This window comes from Heteronotia binoei, chromosome 13, assembly GCF_032191835.1.
Source record: "Heteronotia binoei isolate CCM8104 ecotype False Entrance Well chromosome 13, APGP_CSIRO_Hbin_v1, whole genome shotgun sequence".
Taxonomy (NCBI): domain Eukaryota; kingdom Metazoa; phylum Chordata; class Lepidosauria; order Squamata; family Gekkonidae; genus Heteronotia; species Heteronotia binoei.
Window position 1 is genome coordinate 31,670,241 of NC_083235.1, and position 16,376 is coordinate 31,686,616.

General features: G+C 45.7%; 2 protein-coding genes across 2 annotated transcripts in view; both read right to left on the reverse strand.

Annotated features, from left to right (window-relative positions):
• Window positions 1-16,376, reverse strand: part of METTL1 (methyltransferase 1, tRNA methylguanosine) — a 1,067,043-nt gene that overhangs the window by 285,426 nt on the left and 765,241 nt on the right. The window lies entirely within an intron of this gene.
• LOC132581380 (leucine-rich repeat-containing protein 3-like) lies at window positions 8,525-9,618 on the reverse strand. The gene has a single exon (XM_060252611.1). It carries the CDS (start codon window positions 9,534-9,536, stop codon window positions 8,781-8,783), a length of 756 nt encoding a protein of 251 aa, XP_060108594.1. The 5' UTR covers window positions 9,537-9,618; the 3' UTR covers window positions 8,525-8,780.

Here is a 16,376-nt window from a genome sequence, read left to right on the forward strand (position 1 = left end):
ATATACCAGGGGTGGCCAAATCTGCTTAAGAGCCACATAGAATAAACATCAGATGCTCAAGAGCTGCAAGACATGAACATGTGGGAGGGAGGGAAGGAAGGAAATAAATGGATGGGGAGGGAGAGGTGGAAAGAAAGCAACTTTAACGTCAAATGAATTCTCCAAGCTGCCAGCTGACTTGGCTTGGAGAAGTGATTTAAAGAGAGAAATGCCTTCTCCTGGCTGATGGGGTGGTGGGGGCTTTGAGAGCCACACAATGTGTGTGAAGGAGCCACATGTGACTCCCAAGCCACAGTTTGGCTACCCCTGCTATATACTATACATGTTAGCACGCTATATTAATTAATTAAACATGAGGGTTGAATGAAGACTTCAGTTTCTTGCTTCATTCCTGAAAACTTAGAAAGCAAAAGTATATGATGAGGCTAGGAAGCTCTGCTGGTTCTCCTTTCACTGCAGCAATTCCAACAGTAATGGTTGTGTTGACACATCACATGCTGTAGTGTAGAGCTGAGGCTTAGGTGTAATGATTGCATTTACCCATGCGGCTGCATTTAGTGTGAGATACTGTATGATTGGGCCAGAGAGCCTTGTTCTCATTTCGTCCAGGTTCTGCAATACTGTCTTGAAAAAAGGATGGAAAGAAAGTGGAGAGTAGGTGGGATTTCATACCCAGGGCTTTTTTTGCAGCAGGAATTCCTTCGCATATTAGGCCTGATGGTAGCCAGTCCTCCTGGAGCTTACAGTAGGCCCTGTACTAAGAGCCCTGTAAGCTCTTGGAGGATTGGCTACATCAGAGGTGTGTGGCCTAATATGCAAAGTTGTTCCTGCTACAAAACAAAGCCCTACATATAGCCTTCAGTACATGGGGATGAGGGACTGTGGCTCAGAGGCAGAACACCAGCTTTGCAGATGTTCAGGCCCTGACATCTCCAGCTAAAAAGGGCCAGCAGGTGAAGTAAGAAAGCTGCTACAATACTGACCTTGATAGATAGTCTGATTCAGTATTCGGCAGCTTCATATAGATTTCTGTCCTATGTGTCGCTGAGCCTGAAACCTAACATTTGGGTCATTTGCACAAATGTGTACACTGGAACTCAGTGCCTGCATGTGTACTGGATCCCCCTCCATATCTGGAAATGTCTGAAGCATGTGGGGCTGTTTAGTTTTGAGGTGGGTATGATAGAAGCTGATGGGCAGTGTGGAGGTGGGAGGAGCAAGCACATGCTGTTCCTGCTACCAGCAAGGCTGGTTTGAAGTTCCAGCCATTAAATTATGGGTGAATCGATTCTGTGCTGCCAGTTTCAAGGATGAAACAAACAAGGTTCCCTAATGGGCAGGACCTGAAGCTTTTAGTACATTGTGTCGTTCTGCAGAAACAGAATCATTCAAAATTAATCTATGCAAATGAATGTCATTTTAGGCTTAGCCCTCACCAAGAGAGTAAACGTGTTTAGGCTGCATCACTTCATACTTTACAGAATGCTACACCATGCGAGGAAAAGATATTCTCTGCACATAGACAACAAGCTTGCCATGGAAAAGGCTAGGTCAGGGGTGGCCAAACTATGCGGCTCTTTCATACTTATTATGTGGCTTTCGAAGCACCCACTGCCCATCAGCCAGCTTGGAGAAGACATTTCTCTTTAAATCACTAGCCAAGCCAGCCAGAGGCTTGGAGAATGAATTTAAAGTTAAAGTTGCTCTCTTTCCACCTTTCCCCCCTCCCACCATGTATTTTCCTTCCTTCAATCCATCTTGCAGCTCTCAAACATTAGATATTCATGTCTTGCGGCTCTCAAACATCTGACATTTATTCTATGTGGCTCTTATGTTAAGCAAGTTTGGCCACCCCCAGGCTAGGCTAAAACTCTTCTAGACATGGAAGGACCAAGCCAGGGTTGATGCATGAAGATCCATGATTGGATTTCCAGTTTGTTTTCCTTTGCAAACAGCCACTGTAGGAAGAAGCCATTGGAATCTGGACCAAGGAGGAAGGGTTGGTACAAAGTCACAACTGTTGGTTTCCCTTATTCTCTTTTGCTGAGCTTAAACAACCATCCAGAACTGATATTTTCCCACTTGGGGAAAATCTACAGGTACTCTATACACTTTCCCTAATAGGGCAAATAATTTGAGGGGGCGCGGTTAGGAAAATGTAACTTCCTTCCCCTTCTCCCGATGCCATGACTCTTCTCTGAAGTGGGACCCCCTGCAACTGCTCTTTGTGAAGGAAGCTTGCATTGGTGTTCCAATCAGGGACCTTAAAGAGTGTGTTCTGGTTTGGTCCTAACTTTCCATTTGCAAGTTTATTTTTTTCAGTGGGGAAGTATTCGGTCAGATGAGCCCTTCACAGAGGCTTATGGTGAGAACTGGGCTTTATGGAGTCCCCAACCTTTTTGAGCCTGTGGGCACATCTGGAATTCTTATACAGCATGGGGGGGAGGGCAGAACCACAACATGGCTGCTGCAGGAGGCAAACAAACCACAAAATGGCTGCTGCAGCTTACCTCAGTAAAAGTCCTTGTGCTGAGGTTGCAGCTGCTGCCAAAGCTTTTTTAAAAAAAATCTGCACAGCTGTTCTATCTCCCAGTGGCCAATCAGAAGCCTTACTGGGCAAAAGCCCAACCCACTTTCTAAAAAACACTTAATAGGAGCCAGGAAAGCTGTTGGTGGCCACCTGGAGTTGGAGGCTCCTGAAGTATGGCCTTCTTGGTGTAAATTTATTATTTTATTTTAGGGTGCAATATTGGACTGAACAGCTGGTGCAGAAGAAATTTCTGCAGGGCTCCAGTGCCAGGATAACACACCACCTGTTGCCAGTCTTCTTTCTTTCCGTCTGCCCCAGATTACATCTTTCCTAACTATAGTCTTCAGGCCCACATGACAGCTGTAGTGCTAATTATTAAGATGCTCTTTGTAAAGCAAAACCAGAGGAAGTAGTTTAAGATAAGACAGGCAGTGGGCAATCTTTGCCTTGCAGCAGTGGGGGGAACACACAGGCCTCGTGCTTTTAATATCACAACAGAGCTGGTGGAATGACTTGAAAGGCGAAGTCAATTATTGCAATGATTTGGACTTGATGCAGTTGGGAAGAGCCAGGACTGATGAAATCGAAGGACCTAAATTGAACTCAGACTTTGCTTAAAAAGCATTAAGAGGCCTGTCAGGAAGATGGGATGTTTGCAGGGCTATTGAGTTTCGTACATCTACTTAATTTAGACTTCCCCACTTTCCAAAGACTCGTGAAGGGCAAATTATATTTTAGAACTTATTTTTACAAAAAACAAAAATGACATTGGAAGCCTTTAATAGTTCACTGGCTGCTTAAAAACAAAACTGGAAGCGATGCAAGAATTTCATGTGATATTCTGAGCTCGGCTGTTACAGAGAAGCGGCACAGGCTTGCTGCTTGCTTATTTTATTTAGATATTTATGCCCTGCTTTCCTCCCCAGTGGGGACCAAAATAGCTTACACTATTGTTCTCCACTCTTCTGTTTTATCCTCCCAGTGACCACCCTGTAAACTAGGTTAGGCTGAGAGTTTGCGACTGGCCTAAGGTCACTCAGTGAGCTTCTATGGGAGAGTCGAAGTTGGGACTGTGGTCTTTTCGAGCCTAGTCTGACATACCATGCTGGGTAATTTGAAATGGGCCCATGTGCAAGTTCACTTATACCAATGGTAACCTCCACCTGGTGATTGTGAAAGCTGGTAGCCAACCTTTCCGTCGCGTCCTGCTTAGGGTTGCCAAGTCCAATTCAAGAAATATCTGGGGACTTTGGGGGTGGAGCCAGGAGACATTAGGGGTGGAACCAAGATCAAGGCTGTGACAAGCATAATTGAACTCCAAAGGGAGTTCTGGCCATCACATTTAAAGGAACGGCACACCTTTTCAATTCCTTCCTTCCATAGGAAATAATGAAGGATAGAGGCACCTTCTTTTGGGGCTCATAGAATTGGACTCCCTAGTCTAATCTTTTTGAAACTTGGGAGGTATTTTGGGGAGAGGCACTAGATGCTGTACTGAAAATTTGGTGCCTCTATCCCAAAAAACAGCCCCCCCCTGAGCCCCAGATACCCGCGGATCAATTCTCCATGATTTTCTATGGGAATAAATCTCTATAGGGAATAACAGAGTTCCCAGCAGACATTTCCCTCCCCTCCCCCCGCTTTCTGATGACCCTGAAGTGGGGGGAGGGCCTTCAAACCGGGGGATCCCCTGGGGATTGGCAACCCTAGTCTTGCTTGTCTGCTCTCAGGGCTTTTTTTGAGCAGGAACACAGTTCTGGCTGGCTTGGTGGCAGGGGGTGTGGCCTAACATGCAAATGAGTTCCTGCTGGGCTTTTTTGTAGAAAAACAATGTGGGAAACAATGGTGATATCGGGGTGTGTGGCCTAATATGCAAATGAGTTCCTGCTGGGCTTTTTCTACAAAAAAAGCCCCGTCTGCTCTTAATGGCAATTTGGTCCAAAGATACTGATATCGCTCGTCCCTCTAGCAAAAAAGGCTTCATCTGTTGTTTCCTGCAGAAGAGACATTTTAGAGTGAAGATGCAGGAACAGCCTGGGATATCTATCTTTTCTAAGCATTTGACAAGGCTGCCTTTGCTGTGTGGGTGGAAGGGCATGGCTGGAAAGCAGCATTGTGAGCTGGAGGTTCTGTTTGCAGTGTTAGATCTGCAGTGGCTCTTTCCTGTGTGTCTAAGTGTGGTGTAGTGGTTAGAGTGTCAGGCTAGGATTGAGATCCAGGCTCGAATCCCCCACTCTGCCATGGTAGCTTGTTGGGTGACCATGGGCCAGTCACACACTCCCAGCCCAACCTGCTTCACAATGTTGTTATGAGGTAAAATGGAAGCAAGGAGAATGAGGTGTGTCCACCTGGGAGAATTGCAGGATATAAATTAAGTCAACAAATGACATAATGTTGTCATTAGGCAATGAGCATTAGGTTTAGAAAGGCTGATGACCTAGAACTGTAAGAGGGCTTCCCTTGCCTTTGCTATTAAAAGACGGAATCAACTCTTCTAGATGAGGCACAAACTATATAGCATATTACTTTTGAAATAGCTGCTAAATTTATCACTGTGTATCCATTCTAACACATACGTTCACGTACAAAATACTTGACGTCTCTTTCCTTTTTCCATATAACACCCCTCTGAAATAAGTCACTGGTGCTACCCATCAAACCTCAGCAGTCAAACTCCCAGCATGCCGCTCCCTGGCTGATCCCAGACCAGCTTTGAAGTATCTTTCACTTGATCACAGAGGAGCATCCATGCGCCACTGATGTACTGGCTGGAGCCACTGTACTTGTAGTTCAGTAGGATTCAGTCTTTTTCAGAGACACTATTCAACTTCAGCCTATTGAAGCAACATAACTATGCCGAATCTGGCTGTTTCTCTCCATGCAGGGGCGAGGCAGCCAAGTCCTCTCCTCCCCCTCCCCCATATAGCTGCTAGAGAGTGGCTGTAGCTGGGCAGATGGAGAAGCCCCTCCCCATAAAAAAAACAGATTAAGGGGTGGGGATTTATGGTTGTTTTCACTGTTAATCCCCCAGTATCAAATGATAATGTCTCTGGCTAAATCCCTGGCAAAATGAGAAACTAGAGGTGACTCTCTGCAAGGAGAAATCTGGTTTGATCGAGATTATGCATTTTGTAATTGGGGAAAACTATATGTATATGTAGAAAATGGGAATTAATTTTTAATCTGAGTCTCTTGATCTAGCTGCATCCCATGGCATATGGGACAGACCCCCTTGTAATTGCTGGTAGGTCACACTGGAAGCCAAAAAGGAATTAGAGTATGGAAGGAATTTTAAGGGGAAATCAGCACAAGGCAGGGGTCAGCATTTTCCTCAAAGTAATATATTCCATTTCGGTTGCATTATGAGAAAACTAGTGTCATACCCAGGGCTTTTTAAAAGAAAAAGCCCAGCAGGAACTCATTTGCATATTAGGCCACACCCCCTGACATCACCAAAAGTGATGTCACCCGTTCAGTAAGTTACTTTCCGCATATTGACACAGAACAGTACAGTGCCATCAGCTGCAGATCATGGATGTGTGCTCTCACACAGCCCAATGAGAGACCTTGTTTCACACACATACCCCAACACAGTTGGAGAGAGAGAGCCCATGTAATGGAGTGGGCAGTGGCAGGCTCAGCTGCTCCTGGGAAGGGGCGCTCGTGGGCAGTGCCTCATCTCTCACTCTCTTTGCAAGCCCATGGAAGGCTGGAGGCGGCAGAGAGGATGGAGTGCACAGTCTGGGAATGTGCAGCTGCCTAGTGCCTTCCCTCTGCCAGAGACCTTTTTTTGAGCCGGAGCCCTGGCCATGCCAGCCGGAACTGCATTTCTGTGCTCAAAAACAGCCATGGTGATAACAATGTATTCCTTTTTGGTTGCATTATGAGAAGACTAGCATAACAATAATGCTAGGAAAAGTTGAAGGCAGCAGGAAAAAACAAAGACACAACATGAGATGGATTGACTTGTTCAAGGAAGTTTGCAAGACCTGAGCAACGCTGTTACCAATAGGATGTTTTGGAGGACATTAATTTGTAGGGCTGCCATAAGCCAGAAATTACTTTTGCCACTTAACATATGCACAATATAGTCCATCCATCCATTCCTTACCAAGTGACTCAGGGTCTAACTACACAATGTTGCCAACAACTCTGCTGTTCATGGTTATTTCATAATTTATTACGGTCCTGGACCAGCAAAATAAAACATAAATTAACAGCATTGTTATAGGAATACACATACACACACAATCTTCTGTTAAAATATATCTATGAAAGCAAATTTGTAACTTTTCCCAGCATTCTTTGCAAGGGAGACCAACACATCATGGCATTATACCTGAGCGCCTATCACGGTTAAATCCTTCCTGTGACAGAACCACCACATTTCACATAGTTACACGATAGCAACTCATACTATCTTCCTGATTATAGCCACCCCACATGCCAATTCCCACTGCTGTTTCAAGCAGTCAAACAATGTTAGACTCCTAGGCAGGGCCTGGTTCAGAGTTACCAGTCAAATGACATTTTCCCTCTCCACTTGGTATTTTTGTTTTGGGTTTGGGATCTTTTTTGTGGGCTAGCCTGATATTTTGACCTAACTCTACATCTCATGGTTTTTTTCCTGCTCTGCCTTGGCCTTGCCTATTGTCCCCTCAGAAATCCGCACATGTCCCACCAGTCCAGACCTTGTTCATGGCTCTGCCCACTGGCCATGTATTCTTAAATTCTCCACATGGACAATCTTTGGCTTGAGATACCTGATTCCATTCCCAAGTTCAGCAGTGTGTGGCCTCTCCAACCAGTTTTGTTTGAATTTATAGTTTTAAGGCTCAGTTCAGAAGGGAAATAAACCCTGTTTTAGTTTTATTAACTGTGATTAGTGTGATCATCTGAATGCCTCCTTTGTTTGGCATAATGAGTTAGGGTCAATCAAAGCAGGATCTGAAACCATGGTCTGAAGTTAGGGGTGCCAGCCTCCAGGTGGGACTTGGGGATCCCCTGGAATTATAGCTCATCTCCAGACTACAGAGATCAGTCCCCCTGGAGACAGTGGCTACTTTGAAGGGTGGACCTATGGCATGGTGCCCCGCTGAGGTCCCTGTCCTCCCCAGGCTCCATCCCTAAATCACTAGGAGTTTTCCATCTTGGACCCAACAATTCTACCCCCACATCCTCCTCCAATGGCCAGAGGGGACTTGGAAACCATTTCTGAAGTTGGTCTATTAACTACAATTTATCTTAACTATGTTTCACATGACATACAAAAGCAAGCATGTTACTACAATGCTGGGCTGGTGTCCACACACACCCCTTGGCTAGATGTTTTCACCAAAGCATAAACACTGAAACCGGCAATTGTTAAGGAAAATCAGGAGCGAAGAGATTAAATTATGGCCTTAATCCTACTTTAACAAACTAACTATAATTTAAAACAGCCATAATGTTGTGTTGTGTCTAAACCAGGTCACTGTGCCACTTTCTCAGTCTCTATAATACTAGTTGCAGCCTAACACCTGGGGCTTGAGTTGCCAACCTCTAGGTGGCACCAGAAGAAGACGACGGCATTGGATTTATATTCCACCCTCCACTCAGAGTCTCAGAGCCGCTCACAATCTTCTTTATCTCCCTCCCCCACAACAGACACCCTGTGAGGTGGGTGGGACTGAGAGGACTCTCACAGCAGCTGCCCTTTCAACTTTCAAGGACAACCTCTGCCAGAGCTATGGCTGAACCAAGGCCATTCCAGCAGCTGCAAGTGGAGGAGTGAGGAATCAAACCTGGTTCTCTCAGATAAGAGTCCGCACACTTAACCACTACACCAAACTGGCTCTCCTACTATTACAATTGATCTAAAGGTGACCAAGATAAGTTCCCTTGGAGAAAATGGCTACTTTGAAGAGTGGACTCTATGGCATCGTACCATGCTTAGGTCCCTCCCCTCCCCAAACCCCACTCTCTTCAAGCTCCACCTCCCCAAATCTCCAGGTGTTTCCCAGTGCAGAGCTGGCAAACCTAGAACAGCAGTTTTGTGTAGGGAGTCAATGCTCTCATAAAACTAATTCCCAGGTTTCTCTAAAAGGAGAAGCTATGACTGTTTTAAAAGGTTTTGAAAATCAGTTTCAAAGCAGTTTAAATTCATAGTGTAACCCCCACCTCAAAATGGCTGTCCAGTCATCCCTCAGAGGAATTCCATCACAAAATTGCCACCTAAGTCATCTCTCAAAATGGCTGTGCAAGGCAGCCCTCAGAGTATGGTACTGAGCGTGTCTGTTTCTACCTCTTCCTCGGGACTAGACTGTTTGCGGGGCAGTGGCAGGGATTTGAGATATTCTAGGTGGCGTCTGGATTCAGCTTGGTTGCGCCGGACGTAATAGATGACATATGTGATGACGACAGTGAACCAACAAAACATGGTGAGCAGCATAGCCAGGTCAGTGTTCCTTTGTCGACTGATGCAGAAGTTGACACCGCTGTGGAGCAAATGGGCCAGGGGCTTGCCAATAAAATCCTCCCGTGGAGCTGTGGCACACGCAATGTCATCCACTGTCTCCGTGTCCAAGGGAAGAGCCTCCATCAGTTCCTGCAGGGAACAGTCACAGTGCCAGGGATTGTCATAGAGCTCGAGCTTGACCCAAGCCAGTGTGACAAAGGGAGCCATCTCCAGGGCCTGTAACTGGTTGCCTGAAAGGTCCAAGAGCCTCAGTGCGCCACCCAGCCCACGAAAAGCCCCTGGAGCAATGGTCTCAATGAGATTGTCTGCAAGGTGGAGTTCTCGGAGCTGCGTCAGGCCACGGAAGGCACCATTCGGCACATGGGTGATCCAGTTAGAGTCCAGGTAAAGTATGTGAGTGTCACGAGGAATATCAAAAGGGATTGCCATCAGCTGTCTCCGGTTGCACCACACCACCCCGCTCCCCACGGGGCAGTCGCACCCCTGGGGGCATGAGAGGCTGCTACGTAGGCAGAGGAAGAGGACCAAGAAGGAGGGCAATGCTGGCATCTCCGCATAGCTCTGTTTTCTCTTAGTGCATTGGGATGGTCACAAGAGAGGATGGGGTCCTGATCCATGGAGCAAGAACTTTGGCTGGAAAGCAAGGGAGGGAGACAGATAGATGCAGAAAAGGTCTTTCTGACACATTCTATGGTTCACACTGACTGTGGATTGCAAGGGGAGTTCTGATAGCAGAATGGAACATCCCTTCCACCTCTCATGGTAGTCTAGCCTAAACTCTGCCTCTGGGGTTCCAGTCAGGTTGCCAATTGTCAGGTGAGGTCTGGAGATCTCCAAGAATTCCAATTGATCTCCAGCTTGCAGAGGTCAGTTCAACTGGAGACCGTGGTCACTTTGGAGGGTGGATCTATGGCATTAGAGCCCACTGATGTCCTACCACTCCCCAAGTGCCACTCCCAAACCTTCAGGAATTTCTCAGGCCAGATTTGGCAAACCTAGCATCAGGGAACCCACAGGGATAGGACTAGATATGATGCTGGGTCTACAATGAGAAGGGGAATTGGAAAAAATTGGCCATCTCCACCACCATAATGCATTTTCCTATCCTGTTGCCAACTCTGTTCTTGTATTATTTCCAGCTCTTCTGACAGACAAACCTATATTTTCTCTCTGCAAGTGCCATATTTCTGGGTGAAACTCTACAATTCTGTTATCTCTGCATCAGAAGCAATCAAATTGTTCAATTATAACTACGGTAAATGCAGACTCAAGGGGTGCGTTCACACTGCAATAAACCATGTGTTTTGCAACTGGACTTTTTGCTATTCTTACATAGTAAAAATCCAGTTGTAAAATGCATTATTTAGTGTAGCTTGAAGGCACTCAAGGTAGAGTGATCTGCATCTGCTGAAAAGAAGTAAGTTCAGAACAGTAAATCATGCGGAGGAGCAAAGGCAACCTCCATTACCTTTGGATATTTGGATTCAAAGGAGACTTCCATTTTTAAAAACGACCTTTTGTCTTGCAGCTTCATTGTACTTCTTGTGAGGCAAAGTGATTTCCCACACAATTCCCCAAAACTGCCAGTTGTCAGAAACCAAACACAACTTTTTACCAGAAAGAAGAGACCACTGCACAGAAATGCACCCCACTATAACATACTTAAAAAAACCCCCCAACATTATGGAAGTGTTGTTCATGACTTCCCAGCTTATACATAACTATGACATTCAAGTGTTCCAAAGAGGCCAACCAAATCATATTGATTTTTTTCAGAAGCTCTGCTATGGAAGGCCGTTCCCTCTTTTTTCCACCTACGTTTAGCAGTTTGCCCCACATGGTTCTGATTTATTTATTTATTGACATTATGTATAGAGTTGCCAAGTCCAATTCAAGAAATATCAGGGAACTTTGGGGGTGGAACCAGGAAACTTTGGGGGTGGAGCCAGGAGCAAGGTTGTGAAAAGCATAATTGAACTCCAAAGGGAGTTTTGGCTATCACATTTAAAGGGACCGCATACCTTTTAAATGCCTTCCCTCCATTGGAAATAATCAAGGATAGGGGCACTTTCTTTTGGGGCTCATAGAATTGGATCCCCTGGTCCAATCCTTTTGAAACTTGGAGGGCATTTTGAGGAGAGGCAGCAGATTCTATGCTGAAAATGTGGTGCCTATCGCAAAAACAGGCCACCCCAGAGCCCAGATACCTGTGGATCAATTCTCCATTATACCCTATGGGAATCAATCTGCATAAGTTAATAATGGACCCTAACCCTCCCCCTCCGCCCCTGCTTTCTGATGACCCTGAAGCAGGCCTCCAAACCGGGGGATCCCCTGCCCTCATCTGGGAATTGGCAAACCTATTTTGTGTATAGTCTACCTTTCTCAGTGTGGATTTAAGGCAGATTACACAGAGTGAGTCAATAAAATCGACAGAATATGCCATTCAATAAACAAAACACTAGGATTCACAGAACCAATCAGAAATCTGAAACTAGAACTGAAGCAAAGCAGAAGTATTATCATGGCCAGGGCTTTTTTTGTAGCAGGAACTCTTTTGCATATTAAGCCGTGACATACCCCTGATGTAGCCAATCCTCTAAGAGTTTACAGTAGGCCCTTGGAGGATTGGCTACATCAGTAGAGTGTGGCCTAATATGCAAAGGAGTTCCTGCTACAAAAAAGCCCTGAACATGACACATTAAATGATGCAAAAATTATATAGTAGGATCCTAGTTTCAGCAAGCTAGTAGTATAGATCATAGTCCCTCATAATGAATCCAAGTAACTTTGTGAAACATTTAGTACAGTGTGACTATATTCAAAAGGTAAAGGTAAAGGTAGTCCCCTGTGCAAGCACCAGTCGTTTCCGACTCTGGGGTGACGTTGCTTTCACAACGTTTTTATGGCAGACTTTTTACGGGGTGGTTTGCCATTGCCTTCCTCAGTCATCTACACTTTCCCCCCAGCAAGCTGGGTACTCATTTTACTGACCTCGGAAGGATGGAAAGCTGAGTCAACCTGGAGCCGGCTACCTGAACCCAGCTTCCGCTGGGATCGAACTCAGGTCATGAGCAGAGCTTTGGATTGCAGTACTGCAGCTTTACCACTCTGTGCTACAGAGCTCTTGTGACTGTATTACCTGCCCAAAAAAGCTCTCTTTAATAATTCACTTTGGCATAGTTCCCTGAAAGCCCCGGAAGCATGAGAGCCTTCCTGACCTCAGGAAGGCTTTTCTACAAGGTCGGGGCCTTCTAGTTTTGAAATGACAAGTCATTTTGTTTTCAAGGCCATTCTTCTAGTCTCTTAGGAATCACCGAGATGTTAGGAGCAGAGTTTTAGATGCAGTGAAGAGGAATAATTCTATGATTCTATGAGTACTTGGTATCATCGAACCATATGCATTTGTTTGATTACCTCTTCCACAGAAAGAGCCATGGGGTGGGGTGCGGTGGGGGTGAGAAGTGTGCCAGAACAGATGGATCAGGTTGTGGTCAATTAAACCTCCACCAGTTGCCTATGTTTGCTGAGTTGAGTTCAAAAATTAGGGTCACCACCTCTTCCAAGGGCTACTGTTAAGCCACGTCTTTACCAAATGTGCAAATGTTAGCAGGCAATGATGTTCAATGCCACACTTGGAAGGACGTCATCAGCTGATTTCTGCCAATCTAGCTGCAGTTAAAAGTACAAAATCCCTCATCCCACACAGGTTCAGATTTGGAATCCTAGTCTCAACGAACCCTGATTTCTGCTACTGATTTATGTTTAGATCCTGCAACCAATTTATTTTAATTGTTCCTCTGCATTCACTTTTTGCTGTGGTGCTGCCAACTGGAGCTTGCATGGCCTTTGTCAAAAGTGACAGCCACAACAAGAGGAGGAGGAGAGAGAGGGATATTCTATCGAGGGATGCCAGCCTCCAGGTCGACCTGGGGATCCCCTGGAATCACAGCTCATCTCCAGGCAACAGAGATCAGTTCCCTTGGAGAAAATGGCTGCTTGGGAGGGTGGACTCTATTACACTGGACCCCACTGAGATCCCTGTCCTTCCCTAGGCTCCATCCCCAAATCTCCTGTTTTCCAACCTGGATCTGGCAAGTTTCCTCTCCCCATACCCTTCCGGAGACTAGGAGGGACCTGGCAACCCTAACCCCCCTGCCTGATCTCATAAACCAGCATTTGCCTCCCAAAATCTAACAGCTTTTTGCCATCTGGACCATGCATGTAGGAACAGTCTGCCTCGCCGCCCCCCCCCCCCATGCCCATCTCCTGTGGCTCTTGGTGGTGCCCAAGTGTCCTTCCAGGACATAATGGGGACCAAACATTGGTGGTGGCTTTTGCAGAACAGTAGTGTGTGGTGGGTGGGTCTACACTACTACTGTCCTGTTCCACCAGAACAACCCTACAGCTCAGTGGGAGACTATCTTCCTGTGCCTTTAACAGCGCAAAGACATTGAACCTCCCTGACTGGATGGCCCAGGCAAGTCCAATAATGTCAGATCCCAGGATATTCTGAGTCAGCCCTGGTTAGTACTTGGGTGAGAGACCAACCAGGAAGTCCAGGGCCACTATGCAGAGGCAGGCAATGGCAAACCACTTCTGTTAGAGGGTTGCTTTGAAAACCCCACAGGGTCACCCTAAGTCACTGTGGCTTGATAGCACAAAAAAAGGGCATTGAACAGGCGATGCCTTTGAAGATGTGAAGATAATGACTTTGAAGATAATTTTTGCATGTTAGGCTCTGCTACTAAAGACATAGAAACACAGCTGATTTAAAAAAAAATGGCAACCTGCATTCAGTCCTCACCCACCTCCCTACTCCAAACACACCTGGATGGATGCTGCTATGCTGGCTAGTCATCTTCGTTGAAGCAGGTAAAGTTCTGCAGCTCCGAGGGACATCTCAGCTTGTCCTCACCCACCTCCCTACTCCAAACACACCTGGATGGATGCTGCTATGCTGGCTAGTCGTCTTCGTTGAAGCAGGTAAAGTGCTGCAGCTCTGAGGGACATCTCAGCTTGTCCTCACCCACCTCCCTACTCCAAACACACCTGGATGGATGCTGCTATGCTGGCTAGTCGTCTTCGTTGAAGCAGGTAAAGTTGTGCAGCTCCGAGGGACATCTCAGCTTGTCCTCACCCACCTCCCTACTCCAAACACACCTGGATGGATGCTGCTATGCTGGCTAGTCGTCTTCGTTGAAGCAGGTAAAGTGCTGCAGCTCTGAGGGACATCTCAGCTTGTCCTGGGACCTCTGCCTGGCTTCCTCGGGCTGGCACAGGAGCTGGCAAGTCTCAGCAAGGGAGTTCTCAGAGAACGGCCACTGGTTCAGTTCCTCTGCCTGCTGCCCAGCAGTGAAAGAGCTGAGAGACAGAGGAACCCTTTAACAGGCTAATGCTGGCAATTGAAAGAGAGAGACATAGCCTGCCCCTGCTGGCCTCTCTGAGGAGTGGCATACGTGTATATTTTTATGTATGTTTAATTCAGTTCTACTTGGAGCCCAGAAATTGCCAGTGCTCTTTCTACTAAGGCCAGCCAGATTGATACAAACAAGAGAACAATGGGGGTAGGATTCTGAAATGGTTGAAAGGACTCATGGCACCACATCTGGTTTCAAATGCTGGATCACATTTAGGAATTCTCACTTGTTTTTTTTTAAAGTCCCTTGAAATGGAAAACTAGCACAGCAAGCAAAGAGGGGAAATTGAACCTCATTTTGTTGTGCTAGTTTTCTGTTAGTGGGGATTTTTTTTGAATGTGAAGGAATGTTCCAAACTGGAATCTACCACCTTCAGGCTGAAGGAGTGGAATCCATTTCACCTCTTGTGACTCCCTCAGCAATGTCCTAAAAAGTTGGCAGCAATGTAGATAAAGGTGCTGTTTTCTTCAGAGAAAATTTAGGTACAGGATGTGTCATACTAGAGTAATTGCTGAATAAATTACCTCAGAAAGGTATTTATTAACAGTTGAGGCATCTCTGAAACCACAAATGCTGGTGTGTTTAGGCCTTATACATCTCTTCACTGCCCAATATTTACTTTGTAAGCAATACTGATGAACCTGGTGCCAGTTCAGAGATCAGCTGCTTGCACTGTAAAACATCCAAGCTATTTTACAGAAGCCTAACCTCAAATCTGACTATTCAATGCTGGGTAAAGTTTCCCCCTCTCTATTCCAGTTTATTTATGAAGGCTTCTTCTTTGCAATTATACTTTAAAGGACAGAAATATGATCTATAAATAAGCATATTCTTTATGAGGTACATTGGGTCCCAGGGTGTGGGTGTCTGCATACAGGGGCCTACCCCACCCTAAATACCCAAGGAGTTCCTCATAAGACCAGTGATTTACCCACCATTTTCTAAGATGCTTGATCTGACGCTTGACTAGACTTTATCTTGTGAAGTAAATTATCAAGACTGTATAGGCTCTTAAGATTAGACAGTGCTGATGGGATGTGAAAAGGTCATCTCTGCCAAAGTTCCCTTTTCTACATAACTATGAAATGTTTCAGAGCCTCAACTTTCTTTGCAGATGGTTTCAAATGAAGTGTAGAAGAATTAACTTTGTGAAGTGATAATTCCCTGAGGCAGACTGTTTTTCTCCCCCCTTTCCCCCACAAGTCGCTATGGGGCACAGCAAACAAAGCAGCTGATGGGGCTGCTGTCCTCACTCACTCCTTCCTCAACCTCATCTAAGCTTCTGCCCTCAATCTAAATTTATATATTTCTTTCCTAAATATAAATATTCCTGTTCTCAAACTTGCTTGAAGAAAATGGTCAGCTTTACAAGGCTGGTCTCAGCCTGGGTGTCTAGCAATCATCTAAATATGCTGCTACTCTTAAATTTGATAGCTTATTGATTGCATACTAGCTCTTCCTGCAAGGGCTGCAGGGTTGTGTATGCCCCCCCACACAAAAAAAACCCCTTTGTTTACATAAAGCATGGGTTGAAGGTTCATCTGGGAGACTGATTGTCCCAAGGGCAACTAGTGAACTTCCTGGTTGGATGGAGACTTGAGGTCTCCCTGGTCATCACCCAAGTTTCTAATCACACTATTTTTTTTTACACTTTCAAACTTTAGTTACTCCAGCAGGGAAGCCACCTCACTCATATTTTGCCCAGAAAAAGGCAGAAGACAACCTTGGTATGCACTAGAGCCTCAGCCTCCAACATTTGAAGAAGCAGGGCTAGAACAATGTCTATTCAAAAACATTTGTTTGGTGTAATGAATGTTCTGGAGTTCACAGCACTGAAAAGAGGCTAGCTGATGCATCTCTGCAACAGCCATTACTCTAGGTTTGCTTCTATACAAGTCACAGATGTGAAGAAGTACACATCTTGGGACAAGGGATCCTTGGAATTAGCCTACCATTATCAGGGTGTGCT

Bases quoted from the DNA above. Each gene is read 5' to 3' on its own strand.
- LOC132581380 (XM_060252611.1), bottom strand. From the start codon at position 9,536: ATGCCAGCATTGCCCTCCTTCTTGGTCCTCTTCCTCTGCCTACGTAGC.